This window comes from Mesoplodon bidens (assembly GCF_964165515.1).
Source record: "Mesoplodon bidens genome assembly, chromosome: 9".
In the NCBI taxonomy this organism is placed as follows: domain Eukaryota; kingdom Metazoa; phylum Chordata; class Mammalia; order Artiodactyla; family Ziphiidae; genus Mesoplodon; species Mesoplodon bidens.
The window spans coordinates 58,076,607-58,104,348 of record NC_138166.1 but is presented as its reverse complement, the minus strand read 5'-3'; the positions used below and the strand labels follow the sequence as shown (position 1 = coordinate 58,104,348).

General features: G+C 38.7%; 1 protein-coding gene across 1 annotated transcript in view; it reads left to right on the top strand.

Annotated features, from left to right (window-relative positions):
- Positions 1–4,655: 4,655 nt before the first annotated feature.
- The window catches only part of HIBADH (3-hydroxyisobutyrate dehydrogenase), a 105,449-nt gene continuing 82,362 nt past the window's right edge, over positions 4,656–27,742 (top strand). The window contains exons 1-4 of the mRNA XM_081243745.1: positions 4,656–4,834; positions 14,442–14,602; positions 25,003–25,112; positions 27,573–27,694. Of these exons, the coding sequence (XP_081099871.1) occupies positions 4,744–4,834; positions 14,442–14,602; positions 25,003–25,112; positions 27,573–27,694 (484 nt within the window). The 5' untranslated portion in view covers positions 4,656–4,743. The remainder of the gene's footprint in view (positions 4,835–14,441; positions 14,603–25,002; positions 25,113–27,572; positions 27,695–27,742) is intronic.

Here is a 27,742-nt window from a genome sequence, read left to right as displayed (position 1 = left end):
CTCTGTTGTTGAGATTGGGTAATTTCTATTGTTCTAGCTTCCTGTTCACTGTTTGTTTTTTTTTTTCAGTTATTACATTCTTCATTTCTAAAATTTCCATTTATTTCTTTGTTATATCCTCTATTTCTTTGCTGAGACTATTTTTTTCCATTTGTTTTAAGTGTGTTCTAACCGCTCACCACAATATTTTTCTGATGGCTGCTTTAAAATATTTGTCAGATAATTTTAACTTTTCTGTCACCTTTGTATTGACATCTTCCTTTTCATTAGTTTACACAATTCCTGGTTCTTGGTATGATGAATGATTTTGATGGAAACCTGGATGTTTTAGATATTATGGCACTCTGGATCTTATTTTAATCCCCCCTTTTAGCTGGCTTCTTCTAACACTGCTCTGGCAAGGGCATGGAGGAGGGCATTGTCTTTATATATTTATTTATTTAGGCTGCACTGGGTCTTAGTTGCGGCATGTGGGATCTTTAGCTGCGGCATGCGGGCTTCTTAGTTGCTGCCTGCAGACTTCTTAGTTGCAGCCGGCAGACTCTTTGTTGTGGCATGCATGAGGCATCTAGTTCCCTGACCAGGGATCAACCTGGGCCCCCTGCATTGGCAGAGTGGAGTCTTACCCACTGGACCACCAGGGAAGTCCCAGGGCATTGTCTTTGTTACTGCCAGGTGGGGATAGAAGTCTAGGCTCCCTATTTTGCCTCTGTTGACACCTATGGGGTGGGGGTGGGCCTCCTCATTACTGGCGGGTGGGAGTGGCAGTTTCAACTCCCCACTGGGCTTCCACTGACGCATCCCTAGCTAAGAGGGGTAGGAGCATTCCCCATGTGGCCTCCACTGACACCATGGTGGGGAGGGTAGTGGAGGAAGTCCAGCCTCTCCTCTAGGCCACTCTGACTCCACCCTAGCCAGGAGAGGGAGGGGTACCTCATTACTGTCAGTTGGGGGTGGAAGTCCAGGCTCCCCATGTGGCCTCCTGTGACACCTTGGGGACAGGGGTGGGGGGAGTATGTGTGGATAGGTACTTGTTACCATCCAGAAATGGGAAAAGTCCTGGCTCTTTACGTGGCCTTCTCTGATACCACACCAGTGGGACTGAGGTGTAGGGGGACTGAGGTGTTAGGATTGTGAGGAGTCTCATTATGGCCTTTAGCGTGTGGAAGCGGGCTCCTCACCTGGCCTTTGCCGGCATTGGTGGGAGTGGGGCCATAGGTTTTTATTATGCAGTGTTTGTCTACAGTAGTGTGATTATTTTCTAAAGGTTATCTGTCTTGCTAGGCTGCCCCTTTTTGGTCCTTTGGCTAAAGAGAGTAGCCTTTTACTGGGGCATTTTGGTTTGTGCCTCTTAGCAATTTTGGGTTTACGGTTTTTGGGTTCTCCAGTACCTAGTATGTGATATAAAAGGCGAAATGAAAACCCAAGAACTTACCTCTGTGTTCCTCTTTGGACCCTGTGGTCTCTAGCTGGTATGCCTTCTTTTCTCCACCTTTCAGAATCTTCTTATTGTTACAGAGCAAGGGCTTGTGTGCCCACAGTGTGGAAAGCCAAACTCTGACTTGGGTGGGTGTTTGCAGCAAAAGTAAGGATTTATTTGCAGGGTGCCAAGCAAGTAGAATGGGCAGCTCATGCTCAGAAAGACTTGAGCTTCTCGATGGCTTTCAGGCAAGGGTTTTTAAAGACAGTTAGGGTAGAGGGCCGTAGAATGCATGATCAGCTTCTGATCAGTTGGTGGTGAAGTAACAAGATGATGTTTTGGGAATCTCAACTTTGTGATCCCAACCAGTCTGGGGTCTACCTGCTTGCCGTCAGGGTGTAGTCACCATCCTCCACCTGGGTGAAGGTCTTAGTGTCTGTAGAGCAACTTAAAGATATGCATCAGATTGTTCTCTATATCCCTTTAGGAGGGAGTCCTGTGATTCTACAGTCCTAATCATTAACTGCTTGCGCCTGCTCTTTGGAACACAGGAAAGGCCTAGGAGACTAAAGCCTTTTTTCCCTACAAACAAGAAATGGAAGATATAGAGGGGCTTTTGTACCTGGGAAGGCCCCTCAGGGTCCTGATCAGGTTCAAACCCCCCTTTTTCTTTGATACTCCTCAATCTTGAGGGGTACAGGGGTGGGACAAGACAGGGAATAAAGGTTTGCGTAGAGAGATTAATCATAGACTTACTAAGGGAATTTGGTTTTAGAGGGACTCAGTTTCATTATGTTTATTTTAGATATAATGTCCAGAGTTTTGTTGTACTTAGTGGGAGGAACAGAGAAAAATATATCTACTACATCTTCCCAGAAGCAGAAGTAAAGAGCCTATAATGCCTTGAAACACAATTTCAAGCAAAACTACTTGGCAATGACTTAGGGAGAAGTTACGGGGCCTTTCCAACAAAGACATCAGGAAGGCAATCAAATAAAGCCAGCCATAAGGAGTAACTGCCTTTTCAGATCCAATTAGATCTGTAAGCATCTTCAAATAGTAACAGTTACTTAAAAAAATCATAATACTTATGAGAAAACTTTTATGAAAATCTTAGAGCCTTAATTTATGAATCAATATAGGCCTACCACTAGGAGATATTTAAAACACATGATGTAGGAATATGGAGAAATTGTAACTTATCCCCTGGCCCTAGTTGAGCCAAAATCATCAAACTTTCAATGCTGCTCACTCCCTTTTCAAAGCCAGCACATCTGTTTTGTTTTGTTTTGTTTTGAAGAAAAGCAAATTAAAAAGGCCTCATGTGCAGCTTTATCTCTGCTTCCTCTTCTTTCTGAGTTCCTTCTTCTCTCCCCTTCCAGTCCTAGGAGAATGTTGTTCATAAGAGGCAGACTTTTGTAAAGAAATATTCATTTTCGAGAGGAGAGCCCTATAAACAACCTAGAGAAACAAAAACAGTAGCTCACAATAAAAATGACAAACACCATCTGATTGGATATAAAATCTCAAGAGTATAGGGATATAAACCTCAGGAGCTGGGAGATCAATTGATATGTCGGCCTGTGTTGTAAATAGCTCTGCGATGTAGGTTCACATAGTTGAAAGGCAGACAGCATTTCATCAGTTAATTATAGAAACCTGTAGGGCTACATTTATTGGTTGCAGGAGGTCTATTCCAGCTAAAACTCAATAAACCAGGAAGAGGATCAGGTAGGAAATGCTCCAGAAAGCAATAAATAGATTTGGGCGGGGACCCAAATCTAGGAGACTGTCCCCAATATCTGAGATAATTTTTTCTTCCTTGTCTTCCTCCTTTCCTCGGGTTTTGGTTTGTGTGGAGTAGAGGGTTAGGGTGGAGAGAAAGGCAAAGAAGGGAGCTGTTTCTCTATCAGTTACAAACGCGGATCTTTCACTCTGAACTAGTTTTTGGAAACATTGCTGGCATGTCAAAAACACTGAGAGAGCCTCCTTGGAAATTATCCAATTCCTTAAGGTACTTTCAACACCTGTGAGTGACTGGGCAGAGGTTAAAAAAGGTTACACTTGTGAGTGACCGGGCAGAGGTTAAAAAAAAGGTTAAAGTCAAAGGTTAAAAAAGGTTAAAGTCAACTCTGTTGATTCTGCTACTCCGATTAAAAGGTTAAGAACAACCTAGGCACGTGAATAAATAAAATGAATTCGGGGAGTGGTTCCTATTGCCCTAGCCACTCCTCACTCTTTCCTCCTGTACTACCATTCTGTAAAAAATGCAAGTCTTTCTTTGGTGTGCCCACGGCTCCCAACCCTTTCATGGGCTCAGAGAGGATGAGAACCCCGCTAATTATCGCCCGAGGGTTCAAAGATTCAAATATGTACACCAAGCACAGATACAAGAAATGAATGTCTCCTTCTCTCTGACACACATACATATACAATACCTTCTGCATTTTCATTTACCTTTAGTTTTTACTTATGAAATGGATGCAGGATTTTCAAACATTAGAGAAATATATACTGGAATAGAGAGTGCAAGTTTCCAGCAATTCTATCCTTCAAAGAAAACAATATTAAGTTGTTTTCCTACAATTTTTCAAGTTCATGGAGAAACTTTTGGGTAAAATAAAATCAAATAATTTTAAAGTTATTGCATTCATGGTAGATTTCTGAATTTCATGAATGTTTCTCAACGAACAGACACTAAAAATACAAATGCTAACATCAAAAGACCCACGTTTTATTGAGGTTAAAAGTGGATCCCTGTACTTGGGAAGACTGGGAGTTTTTGCTCTTGCTTAACTATTGCAGCAGCTGCCGCGAGTCAAAGTTATGCCCTTGACTGCAAGGAAGCAACACATGCAGTTACAACACTCCAAGGGGGCGGTTCTGAGGGTCAGACGCTCCAAGGAGGCGGTTGTGAGTGACAGCCACCGCCTCCCACACACCCTTTGCGTTTTGATAAACAAGGTGACTCCAGCCCGCAGTCTGTACATGAGGGAGGAGCTTGGGGGCGGGGCCAGGGCTCCGGATGTGCTACTCCGAGAAGGCCTCCTATTTGTGGTTCGCAAAGGGCGGAGGATAGGGGAATTCTGATTGGTCTGCTTCCCTGTCCGTAAGGGGATTGACGTCCCATGTCCCGCCGGGCCGCGCCTCGGCGCCGCGCTCCTCCCCTCGCGGTAGGTGCCCGCCCCGAGCGGCAGAGCGCGTGCGCATGCGGCCCCACGCCGCAGCCGATCCCGCCCGCCGCACCACGCACCCTAGCAGTCAGTGGGTGAGCTGGGCTGGGAGTCGCGGAGGTCACCGTGGGGAGGCGGGGCGGGGGCAGCATGGCAGCCTCCTTACGGCTCCGTGGAGCCGCCTCCGGCCTCCGGTACTGGAGCCGCCGGCAGCAACCGGCAGTGGCCAGCCTTGCAGCGGGTAAGGACCTCGCGCCTTCTTCCCCAGTCCCTCCTCCGGCCGCCCGCTTCGCGCGCCCTGACGGCTGAAGAGGTCTTTTCACCGGAGGCACTGCGGTTGGATCGGGGCTTAAAACCCAACATTTTGACTGGTTCCAAGGCCTGGCCCCTTCTGCGGCTCGCGCCACTAGTGCTTGCCCCCATTCTCCCCACCCAGATCTAGATGAATGGCGTTCGGCGTCCTTTCGGGACTTAGGAAGGAATGGGAAGATCTTGGGGTAGAGAGAGGAGGGAGTATTTGGGTCCGAGTCGTGCTTCTTTGGAGTTAGGGCTTATGAGGACAATTGGAGGGCCCACCCCCTACCCACCCCAACGACCCCTGGCCTTGCAGCGCTGGCTGGCCTTGCAGCGCCGCGGGTGGGCGCGCTCTCCGGCCGCAGCCCTGATTTTTGTTTTAATCACCTTAATTGTTTCTGATGTTTTTACACACGTGAAGTCTTACAAATCAGGTGATCAGTCTTTCCAGCAAAGTTTTAAGTCACCCTTGATCGGCCAGGCGGGCTTCCACCGCTTCTCTGTAACTGTGCTACCTGAAGATGGCACTTCTGTCAAATTATTAACCAGAATACTTTCAACGTTCTCAAAATTGTGGCCTGAACCTATCCTGCTTCCGTCCCCTCCCACCCCTCATAACATTATAAGTTATGGAAGCTAACCATCGATTTAGGAAGAGGCAGTTTTTAGACCCACAGAGAACTAATCTTTAACTTTTCGGATGGAAGAACCTAAAGCCCCTTGGATAAGTGAATTAGGATATTACAGCAGGATCTAGAAAGTAGTCCTTGATTCTTTATGATTCCTGCACTTTTCTTCTACAGCAGGATTCCTCTTTAGTTGGAAAATTGGTTGATTTTTGGGGAAACTGCCATTGTCTTCCTGTAAAATTTTTAGTTTTGAAAATGCACTATTTAGCACTCTCATACTTGGGAGATTGAAAAAGCCTTGGTATTAATTTTTTCTGATCTTTACTTTTAAAAAAAAGGCTGGGAATTGAGTTCTTAACAGCCTCCCTTCCTCCCCCTCAGTAAAAATCTAAGCAGAAGAGTGAATTTCCTCTCTGGCTTGAAAAGGGAAAGCTCCATACGATGGGAGAGAACAGATGTATGATACAGAATCACAGTAATGAGATACAAACTCACAGAAATTGCCAAACTTGAGTGTAACTACTGTTTGAGCTACATGTATTGAACTACAAAAAATGCCTCCTACATTGGAGATACTTAAAAAAAAAAATCACTCTTCTGCAGTAGTAAATGTAGCACCAGTTTTCACATGAATGCACAATTCTTTCACTTTTGATTAGTCAAGGAAGACATACGTGCTGTTTAGTGGTTTTACAAGGTGTTCTAACGCTATTTTAATGAACCCTTGAAGTACCTTTTAGAGTTACAGGAAAGTTCTTAAAATGCATGGAAGAAGAGTCTGAGGCCTGTGACTATAATAAATGCTTCTGTAGACTGGAAAGGCCTACCTTGAAATGCTGGTAGACTACTTTGGCCTATAATCTTGTTCTTTGACCCAAACACATTGTAAGAATATAGATTTATGATAAATTAAAAAAAATTTTTTGTGTGTGATGATTGTTTAAAATGCTTCAGTAATTGTTTTTACTCTGTGGAATTGTTTTAAACATTTTTGTTAATTTTAATTTACTACAAAAGTGTTAACTTTTTTGATGTTGGAGTCTTAAAAGAAAAATTATGTGCCAGTTTGGAGTCTAGGGACATTAAGAAAAAGAACTGTGTTCAAGTAGTAACATTATTTAGTGTTCTGAATTCTGTGGGATGTTTGTCTCCATGATATGTTTAAGATGTTTATATCATATGGAGGGTAATATTATAAAGATCTATACAGTTATTTACAGTTTGAAAAAAATGAGATCTAAAAGTTGCTAGTAATAGCATGTCATACTTTTAAAATATTTAAAGCATCGAAAAGGAAATAGAAAAATGAGAACTATTAAACTAGACATACATTACTATTTTTTATACATTACTATTTCATCACCATTTAATAAAAGTAAGTTTTATGTTTTATCTTAAAAGATAATTAAGTTTAGTTTCAGACTTCTTTGTACAGACAAAAAAATGACAGATGTTGACCCTCTACTGTCATTTGATTCACTAACAAGTACAAGGAAAAATAATTTGTAACAAATCATCTTAAAGCGACCACCTGACCAAAAGTGGAATGGGAAAATTAGCCAGCATTATAGACAGAAATGGGAATACAGTTCTTTTTTATTATTGGCTCTTTGTGTGTGTACGAAATCTGCCTTCAAAACAGCATAACTCGTTGTGTAAATAAAATATATGCCATTTTTTTCCTCTTTACATTAGCTTCTAGGGTTGCACATGAAACTCTGAAAAGCTGCACATGACTCTGGGGACCAAAAGTTGACCTTAAACTTGTGAAATTGCATAAGGAGAATACAGTTGACCCTTGAACAAAATGGGTTTGAACTGCATGGGTCAGCTTATGCATGGATTTTTTTCAATAAATTTGTACTACAATTGGTTTAACCTGAAGATTTGGAGCAGGCTGTGGAGGGCCAACTGTAAATTATATTTGGATTTTGTGAGGAGCGTTAGTGCCCCAACCCCACTCATTGTTCAAGGGTCAACTGTATTTCTAAAATAACTTGACCCAAATAAGAAAGGCCTTTATAGAGTAAGTCACTACCCTTAGTTTAGTAACTCTTAGCATTAAAGCAAAAAGAATGCTTATGACATAATATGTAATAAAGTAGGACACAAAGTTGTATATACAGTATAGAGTCTCATAATGAAAAAATGCATTCAGAAGACTGGAAGGGCTATACAAAATGCTAACTGATTATTTTTGTGTAGTGAGATTAACTTTTTCCCTTATGACTTTATACTTTTTCGTATTTTTCAGTTTTCTACAATGAATTACTTTGATGAGGAAAAAAACCTTTAGAAATGTAAAATAATTAACCTATTACCAATTTTTGCATTTTGAAACTTAGAGTCGCCCGGTTTTTGGTGGCACTTCATGTTACCAAGATATGGATAACTTTGTCCATGTCCCATTGGAGAAAAAGGTCGTAATCTGTAAATTTACATCTATAAATTTAGAAACTAACTTTGCCAACTTTTCTGGCTAGTTTCTTCTTCCTCCTGGCTGCCGCTTAAGTAGTGGTACTGAGAGTCACAAGAGTTTGCTGATTAGATACAATCTTTTCTTTAATCTCTAGTTCATTTCCTATTACATACTCTGATTTTTCACAGCATTTCTAAATCTTTTACTTAGGGCTGCCAATCTGTGAACAGTCATTTGCAGAGAGATGGAGGTACCATAATTGGTTTAGGTAGTTTGGAACTTGACCATAGGTCTGGGAGGAAAGGATATTGGAGAGTCAGCCTGCAGCGTTTGCTTAATGGTTGCTGCAGTACAAATTACCTTTGCTGGATCCACTTTATCACTATCTTTACTCTTGCTTCAGCACTGACTTTTATCTTCATTTGATGAAAACTCTCTCTAGTTAGTAATTGATTCATGTAACATTATTAAACACTCACTGTATGCCAATTTATTTATTTCATTTATTATAAAAGTAGTTATAAAAGTTATATGCACATGGTAAAAACTCAAAAGGTTATAAAATGAAAAGTAAAAGAGTCTTTTCTCTAACTCTGACCCATCAGTCCAACTTTCTAGTTGTAACTGCCGTTTCTTAAGCATCTTACAGAAATTTGAAAACGTTTAATGCATATGTATTCTTTTTTCTCATATACTGTGTGTTACTATATATAATGCTCTGCATCTTGCTTTTTTTCACTTAATATAACATGTCCTGGAGATTTTTTTCCTTATACTTTTAGATAGATATATCACATTCTTTTGAACATTACAATTTCATTGTATTGATTTTCTATGAAATATCAAGTACCTTGTTAATGTATATTTAGTTATTATAAATTAAGTGCCCTGTTAATGTGTATTTAGTTATTTATAATGTTTCTGTTGTTACAAACATTCCTATAGTAAACTATATTTTTGTGTTGTTCAGAGTTTATATATAGTAGAGGTCAGCAAACTGTGGCCCAATAGCTGGGTCCCTGTTTTTGTAAATAAAATTATATTGGAAAACAAGCACAGCCACTTGTTTTTATATTGTGTATGGCTGTTTTAAAACTATAGTAGATGAGTTGAATAGTTGTGACAGAGGCCTCATGGCCCCAAACTGAAATTGTTTACCCCCTCACCCTTTAAGAAAAAGTGTGCTGACCCCTTATGTATAGTATAAATTCCTGGAAATGGAATTACTGGGTCAAAGAGTATGTACATTTTAAATTTAAATTTTATAATAAAATTCAAATGTAGATCCTTTTTTCAAATTGCTGTCTAAAAGGATGACATAAAATACAATTCTACAGTGTATGAGAGTATATGTTTTAGCAGTCCCTTCTAACCAAGTGTGAGTTTATCCAAGAAACACATTTGTCCAGCTGATAGGTGAAAATGGTATTACATTGCTTTGTTTTGCATTACTCTAGTTATGACAAGTTGAACATTTTTCCAAAGTTTTTTAAAAAATATTTTCTGTTAACTGTCATTTTGTGATTTTGGCATACTTTAAAACAATGGATTATTTACATTTTTTTCCAGATTTTAAAGTTATTTGCATATATAGTAAAGTAGCCCTATTTCTATCGTGTGTTGCAAGTGTTCTTCCTAGTTATTTGTATTTTGTCATGTTTGTGATTTTTTTTTGAGATGTGCTAAGTTTTTCCCCCTTGTTTTATTATGAACAGTTTCAAACAAAGTGTTGAAAGAATAATGCCATGAACATCTGTGTACTCTTTGCTCAGTGTCAACGGTTGTTAACCAACCTTTTGCCATATTTGCTTTATTTCTTTCCAAGTATATTCATATCCCACCTGTATCATTTGAAATTAAAATGCAGACACTATGACACTTTCATCCCTAAATGATTCAGTGTGAATCTCCTAAGAAAGACTGTCTCCTACATAACCAAATTACCATTACCTAAGACAATTAGCACTTCCCTGGTATCATCCTAATATACAGCTCATATTTAAAATTTCATAATTTTCCTTAGAATGTCATAAGACTTTTTCCCCCCCAAATCCAGATCCATTCAAACTTCACACATTGCATTCGGTTGATATATCACTTTAGTATCTTTAGATTGAGAAATATCTTCTCTTGTTTGTTTTTTCTGTAAACATGTTGACTCTTTAAAAACAGCTTTATTGCAATGTCGTTGACTTACAATAAACTGCACCTGTTTAACATTTACAGTTTGATGAGTTTTGACGTGTTTATACCTGTGAAACCATCAAACCATCTTCACAATCAAGGCAGTGAATGTATCCATTCACCCCTCCCCCATCAGTTTCCTCATGCCTCTCTACATACTCAAACATCTATAATTGTACAGTTTCACTGGCTAGATAGATTCGTATCTTAACAGTTGTTTTTTGTTTCAGTTCTTTAAAGATGATGCCCTCCTGTTTTCTCACTGGCTTTGTTTCTGACAGGAAATCTGCCTTCATTCTTATCTTTGTTCCTTTGTACATAATGTCTTTTTTCTGCCAGTTGCTTTTGAGCATTTTGATTATGATGTGTCTTGGTATAGTTTTCTTCATGTTTCTTGTGTTGGGGTTCACTGAGCTTGGATGCATGGGGTTTATGGTTTTCATCAAATTTGGAAATTTTTCCCATTAGTTCTTCACATATTTTTCTTGTCCCCACTTTGCTCTCCTCTCATTTGAGGACTCCAATTTCACTATGTATTTGGCTGGTTGAAGCTGTCTCACTGCTTACTAATGTTCTTTTTATTTTCTAAATTCTTTTTTCTGTGTTTTGTTTTGGATAGTTTCCGTTGCTTTGTTTTTAAGGTCACTATCCTTTTCTTCTGTAATTATATTATAATCCAACCTATTGCTGTGTCCTTTTACTACTGTATTTGAAATATTTTTCATATCTGTCTTTTCTATAGCCACCAGTCTTTATTAACTCTGCCCTTACTGTGGACTGAATGTTTGTAACCCTCCAAAATTCATGTGTTGAATCCTAATCCCCACTGTGGTAGTATTAGGAGGTGGGGCCTTTGGGAAGTAATTGGGTTATGAGGGTGAAGCCCTCATGAATGGGATTAGTGTCCTAAAAACAGGAAGGAGAGCTTGTCCTCTCTCTCTGCGCTCCAGAGATACAAGAAAATGGTCATCTACAAGCCAGGAAGTGAGCCCTCACCAGATACTGGATCTGTTGCCTACTTGATCTTGGTCTTCCCAGCCTCCGGAACTGTAAGAAATAAATGCTTGTTGTTTAAGTCATCATAACAACTATACTATGGTATATTTGTTACAGCAGCTGGAATGGACTAAGACCGGCCTAGACAGTCACTTTTGTGTGGGTCTTTTTGCCTCCAGGCTCTTCCTTTAGTTCAGCCATTGGACACTGCTGCCTCATTTCTGTCCTAAAGCACGGGTTTGGTCAGGTCACTTCTCTTGCCCAAACCTTTCAGTAACTACCTGTCTTAGTCTGTTTGGGCTGCTGTAACAAAATACCATAGACTGGGTGGCTTATAAACAGCAGAGAACTATTTCTCACAGTTCTGGAGGCTGGGAATTCCAAAATAAAGGTGCTGGCATATTTAATGTCAGGTGAGGGCCCACTTCTTGGTTCAAAGACAGCCATCTTTTCCCTGTGTCCTCACATGGTGGAAGGGGATGAGGGAGCTCTCTGCGGCCTGTTTTGTAAAGGCATTAGTCCCGTTCGTGAGGGTTCTCCCCTCATGATCTAATCACTGCCCAAAGGCCCCACCTCCAAATACCCTCACAGTGGGAATTATTTTTTCAATGTAGAAATTTTGGGAGGACCAAACATTCAGTCTGTGGTACCGCCACTTGCTTACAAAATACACTCAAATTGTTTAGAGCATACTTCCCAGCCTTCCACATTATGGTTGCATTTTTTCTTTCAATCTTAATCTTCTTGTTTTGTTTCTTGGTGCGTCCTGTAGGAAGAGTGGAGGGCACTTAAAAATGAAGAACCTAGAGTCAGATTGGCTGAATATGAATCTTGGCATTACTACCTTATAAAGTCTTGGGCATTTTATTTAAACTAACCAAGTGTCAGGGACCTGAGCTGGAAGATAGGTTTAATGATGGGCTGGGATGACAGTGCTATTTATAAAGTACTGAGTATAGTGTCTGGCATGTAGTAAAATTGCCACAAATATTAACTTTTACTATTATTCATTTTTTCTTGGCTTTACTATTTCCTTGCATATACTCATGTGCATACTTATTCCTTTTCTGTATGGAGCTCCCTTTTTTCCTACTCTGATTCCATTTGAAAGCCTACCCATCCTAGAATACTGAGGTCAAATGCTAGCTTTTTCAAGTTCCCAAACCAGATGAGTTCTTTAGTATCAGCATTATTTTTCATACTTTATCCTTCACTTTCATGTTTTAGTGTCTGTGTACATAGTTGTCCTCTTGTGTTTTAAGCTGGTTGAAAGCAAGGACTGTATGTCATTTGTGTCTTTGATGGCATCTGCCATGGTACATATGATAGTTGCTTCATATTTGTTGAATGTGTGAATGAATTATGGTTCTACCTTGCCATAGTTAAGTGTTTGACTTAGAGTGAGTTGCCTGTTAAAATTAACTGCATTTAAATAATAATATTCCTAGTTTCTGATGTTCTTAGTTAAATTATACCTTTTCAAGCTTAACACAGTAGTCAGGCATGCTAGTTGTTAGTATTAGAGTTCTCTTACAAAGTATACTTCTCATTCTGCTTCATATCAAAATAAAAATTCAGTGAGGTGTCATTTCTCTGTCATTAAACCCCTTGTGAACCAGAAAGTTAGGCACAGGACTCCTATCATACCCAGCATGTTAAACTCAGCGCTGGTAAGGCGATGATGCACAGGAATGACACCCATCTTTAACAGAAATGTTAGAGACGGTCATGGAGTTCATAGGAATGATATGTGCTTCTGACCCAAGAAGACCTCTATTTCTTAAGCATTAGAGCTTCACATAATTTGCTTTTAGGAAATCTCACTACACTGAGATTAAGTTGAAGGAAGAGCAGGGATCCATTAGTTGGGAGGATCTGAAAAAGGGTGACTGTGATTAGTTGGTGCACTACACGGTTTTAAAACTGGAGTCCTTGAAAGAAAAAGGAAAAATAAAGCCGGGAAATGATACGGAAATGGGCAAGTGGAGTTATTTCTCTTTGTTCTCTCACTAGACCGTGAACTTTCGGAGGGCAAGGACCACATCTTGCTTGTGTCATAGTACTTCATGCAGTAAATACTTGAGTGGAGTTCTAAATCTAGAAATAGAGAAATCGTGTCTAATATTATTTTCATGGTGATGCGAAGCCTGTCTGCTCTCTTGCAAAAAGCATTACCTTGAATTGTATGCCCCAGTGTGATTTCAAAAAGCCTTTTGTAAAAAGGAAGAAAATCAAATCAAACAAAACCTGCATACAGCTTTTGTGTGTGTGTGTGTGTGTGTGTGTGTGTGTGTGTGTGTGAATTTATTTATTTATTTTTGGCTGCGTTGCTGTGCGTGGGCTTTCTCTAGTTGCGGCAAGCGGGGGCTACTCTTCGTTGCGGTGCGCGGGCTTCTCATTGTGGTGGCTTCTCTTGTTGCGGAGCACGGGCTCTAGGCATGCGGGCTTCAGTAGTTGTGGCTTGCGGGCTCTAGAGCGCAGGCTCAGTAGTTGTGGCTCATGGGCTTAGTTGCTCTGAGGCAGGCATGTGGGATCTTCCCGGACTGGGGCTTGAGCCCATGTCCCCTGCATTGGCAGGCGGATTCTTAACCACTGTGCCACCAGGGAAGCCCTGCATACAGCTTTTTAAGAATGATTTTCTTTTTCTGTAAATGGAGATGCCTCTTCTCTGAAAGTGCACGGAGTTGTTATCTCAGGGTCCTGAGACTGTTACCCTGGCCATGGAAAGCCCATGGAAGTGTCCCCCTGCTCTCTCCTAGGACCCCATTTATAAACTGGTGACTTTTGGTTGAAATACATTCTTCTGGGTTTAACATTTTTATTAAGATTGTTTTTTATACCATTGGAGGGGATGGTTTCTATAAATGTGGAAGTGGGAAGGTAAAACGTTTTCCCATTCTTGGACCTTGTCCAAGATACAGGTTTTATTGAATACTTCCAGTTTTTAATACACATTATTAGAGAAGGTAATATAGATAAGAGAATCTAGGATACTTCACTTAACAGGTAAAGTATATAATAGGTATTTAATAAATGATAACATTAAGTTTATTGTTAAAAATAGTAAAGGGATGTTATAGAGATAGAAAGCAGAAGAGAGAATGCTTAAAATTTTATGATTGTTTCCTGGAGAACTATATACTCAGAAGTTAGTCTGCCTATACATTGTTGATATCTTTAAATGATCATTAGTTTAAAACTAATCTTTACAAAGGTTTTTTTTAAAATAGAAAATATCAAAATAACAATTGACTTCTTAATATTGAGTGAATATTTACAATAAAACATGTTATCTGCTCCTGTTAAAACTAATGTATTGAAATCAGTGTGTTCTAGGTCAATGGCTTCTAAGACTCCAGTTGGATTCATTGGAGTAGGCAACATGGGGAATCCAATGGCAAAAAATCTCATGAAACATGGCTATCCACTCATTATATATGATGTGTTCCCTGATGCATGCAAAGAGTTTCTAGATGCAGGTGAACAGGTAAGACCTTTTCTTAAGATGTTTTTAGATTTTGATGTTTAAAAATGTTTTTTAGATTTTGACATTCCACATTCAAATAAGTGACATCTTCTTAGAAGTATACACAATGGATTTGTAAAGTTAACTTGTTAATTTTATTTCTCTATATGTAATATTATATGATATGTAAAATATGTGTACACACACACCCACACGAGACCGGGTACTAGTAACTGAATTTAGAGTTTTTTTCAAGATATGAAGGAAATTCTTCTTGTAGAGTGGTAATTGAGGGCTGAATGTAATCCCAGAACTGGGTGAATACTAAAAAATTCCTGAGAAATATAGAAAAAGTCTAGAGAACAAATAAATAGTCAACTTCTAGGTAATAGACTTGAAATAAATACTGAGAAAATGCAATGTGTACCTAAAGAACAGGTTTAAGCAACTTAGAGGCTACTTGCAGATCTGGATATCCTCCATCTCCTTCTCCATCATGGTTTGTGTGCCATCTGGGGGTGGCAGCAGTGTTGTTTGAGGATGTGTGAGTACCATCTTGGAACTTTTCAGGGTAGGGTTGTGGCTGCTTATGCCCACATAGTCTCTGAATATTGACACTGTACCACCAGTGCAGCAGGTTTACTGATGACCTTAAGTAGCTTAGGGACTTAGACTTGTTGGAGAGGTTTGATCAGTTCTTTGTTCTGGGAAAGGTGGCTTTACCATCTTCAAGGATGGTAAGGAGTTCCAAGTTGATATTCAGTCTGGGCTGGATTGTTTTTTGGAGGAGATGGATATTACTTTTTGGGATAACACATCTGTTTGATGTTGGCACTTTACAGTGGTTTCTATATTTATTTGTAAGAGTAACAATGGTACTTGGTCTCTAAACAGAGGAAATATCTTCAATTAAATACAGAATTTAATCAAAGTAATAACAGCATATTCTTCCGGCGTTTTGGAGAATAATGTTCCCAAAGTTTTCATGTGTGTGTGTGTTTATGAAAGATCACATGAATTTCTCTTCCTCTTTCTACCCCTTCTAGTAATACAGAGGTGGAAATTGAATGGAAACTGATTTACCCTGGACTGGGAAAGCAGAAGCTTAGGGCCTTTCAAATTGTGACCAGTGCCATTACTCTTCCCTCTATTCCTGTAACACTTAACAACTTGCCTATGGAGAACTGAAATGGTCATCATCCCTTTGTGAATCTCTTTTCTGCTGCTTGCCAGATTTCCGGAGCTTCTGATGCTCTGCCTGAATTGCCTCATATTCTGAAGTTAGCCTTGTACCTCCATTTCCCAACAAAATTCTTATATTTTTAGTGTTGCTAATTTTAGGTAGGTGTGAAGGAAGGCTACCTTAAGAATAAGACTTACACTTGAGTGAAGGAGACATTTACATTTTAAAAGAGAGAGAAAAGAAACTAATATTTAATGAGTACCTACTACGTGTCAGGTCTTTTACTAAATATTTTGTACATATTATCTAATTTTATCTTTGTAACAGAAGTATTTTCAGGAAACTGATGCTTGGAGAAGTTAAATAACATCCCCAAGGTTGCACAGTGAGTGAATGGCAAGAGCCAGGATCTGAACAAAGGTCTGTCTTTGACTTCGGAGCTTTAGCTCTTTTAATTACATGATGTGTAGTCACTAATTAATGATATTTATGTATGAGACATTTTTAAGTGTATGTGTGGCGTCTTCCTTGATGATTCTGAAATGTAGCTACCTGTTACCTATTTATAAACTAGACTACTAGAAAATAAAGTGCCTGGATTTCTTTTGGATCAGTTAATGTCAGGCCAGTAATGATTATATACCACACCCTTATTTAATATGTTGTTTTGCACCAATGAAATTTGTTGGAATTAAATAATAGTTCTCTATTATGATGGATTGTATAGTGAGTGGGTATACAGTGGGTTGAATAGTGGCCCCCCAAAAGATGTCCTACAAAATTCTTAGAAGAAAACATAGGGGTAAATCTTCATGACCTTGAATTTGGCAAAGGATTCTTAAATATGACACCCAAGGTCATGAGCAACAAAATTAAAAATAAGACTTCATCAAAATTGAAAACTTTTGTGCTCCAAAGAACACCAGCAAGAAAGTGAAAAGGTAACCCACAGAATGGGATAAAATATTTGCAAATCATATATCTGATAAGGACTTGTATCTAGCATGTATAAAGAAGTCATACAATTCAAACAGAAAGACAAGTGACTCAATTAAATTAAATGGACAAAGGATCTGAATAGACATTTCTCCAAAGAAGGTACAAATGACTGATAAACACATGAAAAGATGCCAATATCATTAGTCATCAGATAAATGCAACCAAAACCACAATGAGATTTCCACACCCACTGGGTTGGCTAGAATTACAAAGGCAGATAACAAGAAGTTTGGAGAAATTGAACTGTCACACACTGCTGATGAGATTGTAATTCTACTCCTAGGTATATATGAAAGAGAAATGAAAACACATACCCACACAGAAACTTGTATATAAATGGCAGCATTATTCATTATAGCCAAAAGATAGAAACAACCTAAACGCCCCATCAGTGGTAAGCAAAATGTGGTATATCCATACAATGATATATTATTCAGCCATAAAAAGGGATGAAGCACTGACACATGAAAGTCCAGAAGAGAGAAATCTGTAGAGACAGAAAGTAGATTAGTGGCTGTTTAGTGCTGGCTGGGAGAGGAGGGGAAAGAGGGAGGCAGGCAGAGGGGAGAGATAGCTAATGGACATGGGATTTTTTTCTTGAAGTCATGAAAAGTTCTAAAATTGTGATGGTTGCACATATCTGTGAATACACTAAAAACCATCAAATTATATACTTTAGGTGGGCAAATTATATGTTATGTGAATTGTATCTCAATAAAGCGATTTAAAAAAAAGATAAATGTCCAAGTTCTAACCCCCAGTACTTGTGAAAGTGACCTTATTTGGAAACAGGGTCTTGGCAGATGTAATTAGGTTTAAGATCTTGAGATGAGGTCATCCTGGATTTCAGGTGGGCCCTAAAGGCAGTGATGAGTGTCCTTACAGAGAGCCACGAGGGGAAGGCCGTGGGAAGTCGTAGGCAGACTTCAGAGTTATACTGTGGCAAGCCAAGGAACACCAGGGGCAGCCAGAAGCTAGTAGAGGCAAAGGAGGATCTTCCTTTGGAGGCAGCGTGGTGCTGCCTACACCTTGCTTTCATACTTGTGGCCTCCAGAGCTGTGAGAATACATTTCTGTTTTAAGCCACCGTGCTTGGGGTAACATTGTGGCAGCCACTGGAAACCAGTACAGCTAGAATCTACAAAATGGGTTTAGAACCTGCCCTTTCCACTTAGTATCTGCAATCTCAGGCAAGTTATTTAGTGTCTCTATATCTGTTTCCTCATGTGTGAAATAATAAGGATAATAATAATAACCTTTCTCAGGGAGTTGTTACGAGGATTAAATGAATTCATATATGTAACGAGCTTAAAATTGTGTATGGCACAGTAAACAGTGTGTGTGTTAGCTCTAAGTTCCCATAAGTCTTGGTTTCACCTCTGCTCTACCGAGCTGTTATTCCGTTTCTAATGCTTTCTATTCACATGACAATGTCAGAGTCTCTCACTTCTTTGTGAAGAAAAGTTACTTTTTATTGCTTTGATCACTATGGGTTAAGGCTACCTTAGAATCTCTTAGCAAAATGGGATAGGACGTTCATTAATTTACTAATTTGACTGATGTTTCTTGAGTACTTTCTATGTGCTAGGTACTGGGAATATAGCCCAGAACAAAACAGTTACAGTCTTTGCCTTTGGGGACCAACAGGAGGTGTTAGATTATCAAACCACACAAATATGTGATTCCAAATTGTGATGTGGAAAGAAGAGTCTCCTCAGTTTTCAGTAAAATCCGCATTACGTTGGCTGTGAGGGCAGTCAGGGACGTTGTCTGAAGACTAGACATTTAGGTAGATAGCACAAGAATAAGCAGGATTTATCCAGGTGAAGAATGGGGACAAAGGAGCAATTTTCTTTAAAAATGGAAGCCTCTCTCTCCAGGTTTCTAGAGATTTCTACTTTAGGTCGACCGATACAGGTTGAGTACTTCCCATGTGTCTAGCAGTCCACCTAGTGCTGTGGAGTATAAAACAGGTTGAGTTGGATGTGGCAATGTATTAGATGTGTCTCAGGTGGCAAGACTAAATAATAGAAGGGAGTTTTTATTAAAATTGTATTTTGACAGTAATGTGCTGAAGCAGGTTTTGAGGGGAAAAATAATAAGTAACTCTTAAGAGTCATTTCATTTCTGATAGAGAGCTACATAAATATTGTGCTTAATCTTCGCTCACCTACAAACAGAAATGCTGTAGCCTGAAATGAAAGTCTTGGAGACGAGATCTCTTGGATTCCTGGATAGAAATCAGAGGGTTCTAGGACACAGACTCGGTCATTAGATTTTCCTTCTTCCTTGAGATACATGAGTGGGTGTGGGGAAGGAAGGAGGATGGGTTCTGGGTGGCTGCCCGTCCCAGATTAGTGAAGCGTGAGACTCTCTTAGCTTCTGCCCACAGCTCCCAGCCCTGCCCCGCTCCCAGCACACGGTGGGAAAGTTGCGTGGGCGGTTCACACTGGGGCGGCAAAGCCTGGAAGGCAGAACCCTCTTTTCCCACGTCCCATCTCCCTCACCGCTCTGCTTCCTCTCAAGAGTCTTGACTCTAAGAGGTCCTCTGAGTATTGATTACAACAGCAGTGGAGGGCAGGAGAACGTGAAATTGAGATAAATGACAGGAGAAGGGTAAAGGGTAAAAAAGCTTTGGGCCTGAGGGGAAATATTCTGTCATAATAAAATGAAAACATTTGTTGATAAATGATTTTTATGCCGGCAGCTTAAAAACCGTTTTGAACAGCGGCAGTGTCATTTGAGCAAATGTAATTTCCTAAGACCCCTACATTAAAAGGTAATGTTAATTTGGATGTGTGACTTCTGATGTGTTAAAATGTCAGTAGTACTAATTCATAGCTATATTGTTTTAAAATGTTTGATAAAGGAAAAAGTGAGTTTCATTTTACTACTAAAAGACAAAGAGAAGACTTGGGATGAGATGGAAAAATATAGGTGAAAACTTCTTGCCATTGTGCACAATAGTGCAGTGAATGGATTAAGAGTTCAAAAATTCAGAGTATATTTGAGTTGACTCTTACATTTAAAGGACAGGTGTCCCTTTCTTTCCCTGATGTTACTATCTCAAGTGAAGTCGATGAAATGGCAGCCAAAGAAAACAGAAATTTTTTCCCTCAAAGTTTGCAGAAAACATGGCTAGTTGATTTCAAATGTCAACTGTGCTTTCAGTGGGAAATTTGCAGGGAGAGAAAGTACTAAACTAGACATATCTGGATCAAAAAGCAATCAACTAGTTCTAAAGATCTTTGGACATCTCCATGAAGAAGTGCTTTTTCGTTTTTTTAAAAGCAAAAACTGGGGATTTATTGTTTCATGTGAGTGAAGAGTTGGGGAGTGGCCTGAACCCAGGCACAGCCGAAGTTTGGGCACAGATGTAATTAGATCCGTTTCTGTCTGCTTCTTGGCTCTGCTTTCCACGGGCCGGCTCCTCCCTCCCCTCAAGGTGCAAGGTCCACCTGCAGTTCCAGGTGAAGTGCTTTAGGGTGTTACCACCCTGGAGGTTTTCCTTCCAGCTGTACCTAGTAGTAAAAAATACTACGTGGGTTATGAAGGAAATAAAAACTTGGACATGTTAAAATGCTTCATGTGCCTGACTGTATTTAATGAACTTATTTATATCTTTACATGTTAACCAGTTCTATTAGGGCACTTATAATTGGTTTAATATGTTACTTGTGGTCATTCCCATAAAAAATTTACGGTTTCCTCTCTCCGTATCCCTTTATTATATCTTTATTTCTGTTGGAAACTCGGGTTTAACATACAATGCATCATTTCAACTTCTAGCATCTGTTCTAAGAATGTAACCCATGATAATTATCAGGCGTTTGGGTATTAGAAATCATGAATCAATAAATTGTGAATGTAGTGGTTTAAAAGCATAAACGCAGAAGGAACCTGGCTGCCTGAGCTCAGATCTCAGCTCTATCATGTGCTGGCTGTGTGACTTGTAGACAGATTATTTAACTTCTTTGTACTTAAATTTTCTCGTCTTATAAATTGGCAGTAGTATAGTACCTTACTCTTAGCCCTAGGGAACCTGGCGCATAGAAAGTGCTGTTACTACTATCACTACTGTTATTACTGTTAATGGTTGCTGCTTTAGTATCTATACCATATTTCTCCCAAATCTTCATTCCCCAACACCACACATATAAATACACCACTGTGTTGGCTGAGTCACTGAGTCCAGAGTCGTTGGGAATAGAATTGTAGACATATTTTTAAATGAAGGAGGAGTGATGATAAAAATTAAAACCAAATTAGGAGATAAAGTGATTTGACTGCATCCCTGCTTAAGAATATATTCTGCAGAGTCCCCTGTGTCCTTTTATTTTACAGAAGATACCAATTTCTCTTTTCAAGCGGTAGCATTAAGGGCATGTGACTTGTGCTTTGTTTTCATTTTCATTGTCTGGGAATTTCCTTGGAGATGCCTCTGATTGGTGCCAGAAGTCTTGGGACTTATGCACCATTTCTGTTTGAGTTTTCTGGTTGAACTAGGTTTAATTGGATTCTCTTGTTTTCTCTCTAAAAACTTGGGAACCATCTTGTTGTTCCTGGGTTATAAGGCTGAACATGTTTGGTTAAGTAATTCTATTGAGATCTAATCTGGCATCCACTCAGGTTTTGTTAGATGAGAACTTTAGAAGTCTCTTGCTGAGTGGGCTTCATCATTGTTGACCACATGTTTCAAGATGTAGGCAAAAACCGTTCTGGTCAGCGTTTTAAGGGTAGTGCAATTTTGAAGCAACAATATGCTTTTCTACTTGGAAAGATTAAAATACGCTGAGTGGCAAGTTTAACCAAGGTCATGTTCATCTTGTTTCTTTGCAAGTTTCTCTTACCCATTTGGTTTATGTGGAAGCAATGCTGAGCTTCGCTTATGTGACTGTTTTGTCTAACAGAGACAGCGAGATTTTTCTCTTTATGTAAAACAACTAGGTTAACTGTTGTCTCCTCCCATTGGATATGTAAAAAGGAAGTGCAGTTACTTCAGATTACTCTGGGCCCTGATGCCCCCATCATTCCTCCCGTCACCCACCCAGCAAAGCAGATTTTGTCTTTAATCTGTCCAGTTGTCTAATCTTTATATTGTACACCTGCCATTGGTGCTTACTAGCATACAGATGAATCTAGTTGCAGAAATTCTTAAAGACTGTAGATATTGTGAAGGGAACCAATCTCCTGTCATCAAAATTAAAATAATGGAAAAGTAGGGTCACCTTAATTCACAGTGGTGTAAGAACGAGGCAGTTGGAATTATCAAGAGATTCTTCTGGGATGGCCATGACAGTCGGAGCAGAGCCATGTTCCAGAGTCAGCCAGATCAGCGACCGTCCACACACGTGGAGGTGTCAAAGAGTCCTGCTAATGCTTTACATTTGTACTGAGTCATTGCAGATGCTTCCTATACCATCAGCCCTTTTTCACAGAGTCCGTACCTTCCTAGAATTTAAGGTTACTAAATGTGAAAACTTCCCTTGCCTAAGTTTCCTTTCTACTTTGGAGATAGAAACGATTAAAGATAATCCAAATCACTATTCTTATTTTGTAGACTCGTAAACTGAAGCCAGAGAGGTTAAGTGATTTGCACAAAAGCACAGATGATTTAGTGGCTAAGCTATAACTAAACCCAGTCTCTGGCTTCCCAAATTAGTGTTCCTTTCCCTCATCCATGCTGTCTTTGCTTATCCATTCAATTAGCAAATGTAACTGAAGGGACTCTAATTAGATTGGCTCCTAAAGGCTTTTGTGGTGAGTGTCAGACTGGCAATAAGGTTTGTTTTGTTCCTGCCAGCTTTTGAGTCATGGCCAAATTTTGCTAGTGAGTTATTTCAAAGTCTTGAAGTCATCACTTGGAAGGCAAGATGATTTGAATAACTGGACACACGTGTCTGTCTGTCTAATAAACATGCCTTCTGTAGTGCAAATTAGAGACGGTTATTATAACGTACCAAATGTATATAGTTGTTACATATGGAGCAGTTGTGGCCAGTACAGTGGTGACATTCCAGCTATCGCTGTCATTGTGTGTTTTTTTCCGGACCTGTGAGCTTTGACACTACTTTCCTATATATTTGAGGGGTTAGCAGTACTCTGGCAACCCAGGCATCCCAAGAAGCAGATGCTAGGGATGCAGGGGGCTGATTGGCCACCCCATGCACTTGGCAGTTGCATGAATTGGCACTGCCAATTCATGAGCACAAGAAGCTTGGAGGTGTGAAGTATTCCTAGATCTGTGAGCTAATTGTTGGTGCCCCTGAGGGCATGTCTCAAGGAGTTATCTAGATGGAATTGAATTTCCTTCAGTGGAAGAGACTCTCAATTCCTAAGAGAAAGTCTGAAGTTGACTCTTAGACCTCAGGGCTGGCTTACTACAGTCCCTGAAAGATCAAGAGAGATGGAGCTGAGATAGAAGGAAAGGCAACTGAAAGGTATGCCACCATTATGCATGCCTTTATTACTTCATTTAAATAGGATGAACAGATGGGGCTCTCTGTGTAACCCATATTCTTGACACAGTCCAAGAGTAGAGAATTATGACTCCTATAGCTTTTCCTTTTCTTCTCATCTTACTGAGCTGTTTTTTTTCTTGAGGAAACTTGAATTGTTTGCCAGGAAATAGTTGCCTCTTTTCAAATCTCAGTATCTGTTTGAGTGTAGGAAAGGTTTTCACCTAACTTAAGTATTACTTTGTAATTTGATGGAAAAAAATTTTTTTCCATAATTATTTGTGGCCAATCCCCACTATATATCAAAATATACATATTGTTGAATATGCCACTTTGTAGACTCTAAAATGCTGTATCGCCTTTAGATGAGAGAGACTGTCTTTTTTTTTGTTTGTTTTTGGCTTTAGACTCTGAGGTGTTTAATATTATCATTTAGTACACAAAGTGCCAGGATACTTGATTATCTGAAATTTTAGAATACAACTTATGAAATTATGTTAAAACTGCATTTCTGTAGAATTTGATTTAGAAGCTGATAGTCTCTTATGGAAGAATGAAATGTAATTGCTTCTAGCTCATAATATTTAGATTGCACACTGTGTTTGGTTTCTCATTCTTTCATCAGCTGTACATCAAAGACAGAACGAAAATGTTTCATTTACTTCCACCACATGAAAAGCAGAGGCATTCCCATTCCTAAGATGCTTATGTGCCAGTTCACATTTCCTAGTAGAAAAGACGTCAGTTTCTAATGCATATGTAAATATTCCTATGGAGAAATTTTTGATTATCCTTCTGATAGTTCTTTGTCTTTTCTTTAAAGAGAGAAAAGGCTTTGGAAAGGAGCTTTCGTGATAATTGGGGTGATAGATTCTTTCTGTTAATGGAGAGTTTCAGTCAAGAAGTGATCTCCTGGTCTCTTCCGGCCTCTTTGGTTGCTGATCAGCTGGCCAGGGGTATCATGGTGTATATATTCGAGAGAGCAGGGGGTGGTGGAAATGTGAGTGAGCGTATGTACACCCATACTTGTAAACATATGTACAGAGGATGGGCAGAGCAGCTTTCCTGTACAGTATGTTCACGGTCATCATTAAAGCAGAAGGCAGAATTCTGACTTCTGAGAGAGAGAGCGAACCTTGATGCCTGTTCGTATGTCGTTGTTGTATATATGGTTTCCACAGGAGACCTGACAGCTCATGCTCTCGGGCTTCACGATGGTACATTCAGTGCAGTACATGCTTATGTCCTTGTCCTGACTTTTTATAAAACAGGCTTAAATTTTTTTTTTTCTTGAAAATAGAGGCTGGAAGATAGTGCTAATGGGGGCTTGAGAATTTACTTGTGGATTTTGCTGCCCATGAAATAATTGGCGTATCCTGTAGTTCAGCTACCAAGTCTGATATACTAGAATGTTTTTCTTAGAGCATCTACCAAAAAGTATGCTGTTTAAGAATCCAACTTAGAGGAATCCATGAGAAGTGTGTCTGTTCCCAGGACTGTTGGGTTTTGCCCTTTTCCCCCTCAACTCACTTTGCACTTTTTAAAGTAAACAATGGATGTGATTCCATAGAAATTGCATCTGTATGTGTGAAGGAATGGACTCTATTTTAGGCAGTAAGGGTTTTTTTTGCCCTTTTTTTGTTTTTGTCTTTTGAAAACAAGGATTAGTTTTTATTCACTGTCACTATTATGGGCATGCATAAAAAGTGGATCCTACTTGTACTGTAGAAGCCGCTTGCATTTAATTTAAATAATGTGCCGTTGCAATTTTTTTTTTTAAAGGTAGTGTCTTCCCCAGCAGATGTAGCTGAAAAAGCTGACAGAATTATTACAATGTTGCCCACCAGCATCAATGCAATAGAAGCTTATTCTGGAGCAAATGGAATTCTAAAGTATGTATTTCTCAACTGTAGATATGTTCTTGTTATGATAGTTTATGAATTTCACATTTGTTAGAACTATTGTGAAATAACAATTATGTTTGTTAAACTTTCTTTTACTGTTTTCTTATGTCTTAAAAGTGAATGGTGTGGTTTCTCTCATTGTTAAAGGGTTTATTTTTTCACTGAAGTCAAGTATGTGACTTTTGGGAATAAATTTTTTTTGCTTTCTGTTTCTTCCTTTTAATCTTGCGTTAAACGTACATTGGTAACCTGTTTAAGAGATTTTTAAAGCTTGCATTTTAAACTGTACAAATGTTACAAGCATAATTTTCTTACGGTTTATAGAAATTCAGGAAAAGATTTCTATGAAAAATAAAATGAAGCATTGGAAAGAACACCATTATTAAAAATTTATTATAAAATAAAAAGTTATTGTATGTCCTTTGGGTTAGTACATCTGTAGTAAGAACTTTGAGAAGGTGGAATTAAAGATTAGCAGTAGCTCTTTAAATAATATATAATTTAGGTCAGAGTTTCCTACTCAGTAACTAGCTTCCCTGGCTTTGAGAACCTTTTGGTTAATTGCTACCTATTGCCAAACCCTTGTGGTTATATTAGGATGACAGCGGTTGAGTTTAGTTTTCTGGTCTTACTGATTCCAGTTCCTAACTTGTTTTGTTGTTGAAGTTCAGCAGAGAGCTAGAGCAAACTGGTAGGCTTTGTAGACACATGAAGGGCTCAAGGAAAGGGTTTAATTTCATGAAGCTGTAATACATGAAATTTGAGGTTTTGGGAAATTGAATTGCTTTGGAAAACTAGCAAACTTAGAAGCAACAGACACTTGAATATTAGGCAGAAAACTGATAAGATAAATGTTTAGATTTCAGGGAAAGTTGAAAGACTCTCATTTTGGATGGAGCCCTCAGGCCCACAGTGTGTGAGTGGTCCTGAGGTGACCTAGCTGTCACATTACCTAGCCTTTTCCAATTATGGCCCTGTTTTACGTCTGAAGAAAAAGTTACTAAAAACTTTGTGGAGACAAAATCCTATGTTTATTAATATCCTTTACTAGGAATATGGTGGCCAGCAACCAGGGCAATTTTGTCTAGGGAGTGCTTTGAAAGATTGTGGCTTTACATTGAACTGTAATTTGCTTCTCATGGGTAGTTCTTTATTTTCTTCTGGGTCAGGATCATTTCCCCACACCCTGTGCATGCATAATTTTTGGGACCATTTCCCATTTGCTTAAAGCTTTAAGATCTTAAAAATATTAATATCACAGAAGACTGGTAAACTTAATTCTTATATTTTTAGGGTATGTAAAGTGGAATTCCACATACTGAGGTGATCTATAACAGAGTGTGCTATTTCTTTTCTATGGAACATACCCAGCCATTGCATTTGGACCAGATCAATTCATATGTCTAAAATTGTTGTTTAAAGCATTTTGCGTGCTATTTTTTTTCTGTAGAAAAAAATTTCTTTTTTATAGTTTTTAGCAATGATTTTCTATTTCCCCTTCAATATTTTTATTTATTCAGTTCTAACTTTCCAATCATGGTTATGATTAAATGTCCTCTGGGTTAGTTTATCTGTAGTAAGAATTTTGGAACGTTTGAATTCAAGGTTAGCCATAGCCCTTTAAATAAATTGTAATTTAGGTCGGTTTCCAAGCCAGTGAAGATAGGCGTAGATTATAGACTGTAAGGGAACTATATAGGTATATATAGAACTGTTTTACTTTAAGAATGCCATTTAAATATTGATGTAAAATATGATATATGAGAAGACTGCTTCCCCCTTTTACCAATGTTTGTATATAAATTTACTGTAAAGAACAAAAAGTCTCTGTGAGATTTTATAGGTCCATTCCTGTATTTTCCTTTCTGCCTGTTTGATGTTTTATTTTGTCTTTACAAAGTTGCAGTTATTAAAGAATATGCCATCCTAAAGCAAATGGCTAAATTTTAACTGCTTATGTTTATTCTACCTAGTGGAAAAGAAATGGATATGTGAAATTTGCAATATGGCTTGTTAAAGACAAATAAATTACTTTTTAAAGAGACCCAGCTACTTTACAAACAAAAATTTAAATCCTACTAAGTAGCCCTTTTAAAGTTAATAGGTGTTTTAAATTGCTTACATCTTAGCTTACCTATATTATTATGGTTAGTGTGTATTTCACCTGAAACCAGAATTTATACCATATAGATTATTAGATTATTTTGGTTTCTTTGAAATAGTTCAAGTTTACTTTGAACTATAATTGATCTGAAAATGAATTTGAGATTTTGAACCAGTTCCAATAATGTTTTTAATATTAAACCAAAGACCTCCTTGATATCTGGTGAATTTTAGCAGATTCTGATATAGGTAGTTGCATGAAATGCTTATTCAGAGTTGTAAACTATATTTTTTAAATTATAAAACTATAGTTTTTTAAAACAGTATTTCTGTTCATTTACTTAGAAAAGTGAAGAAAGGCTCACTATTAATAGATTCCAGTACTATTGATCCTATGGTTTCGAAAGAATTGGCCAAAGAAGTTGAGAAAATGGGAGCAGTTTTCATGGATGCCCCTGTTTCTGGTGGTAAGTGGTAGCTAAAATATATGCACATCTATTCTGTTTGTCATAAGT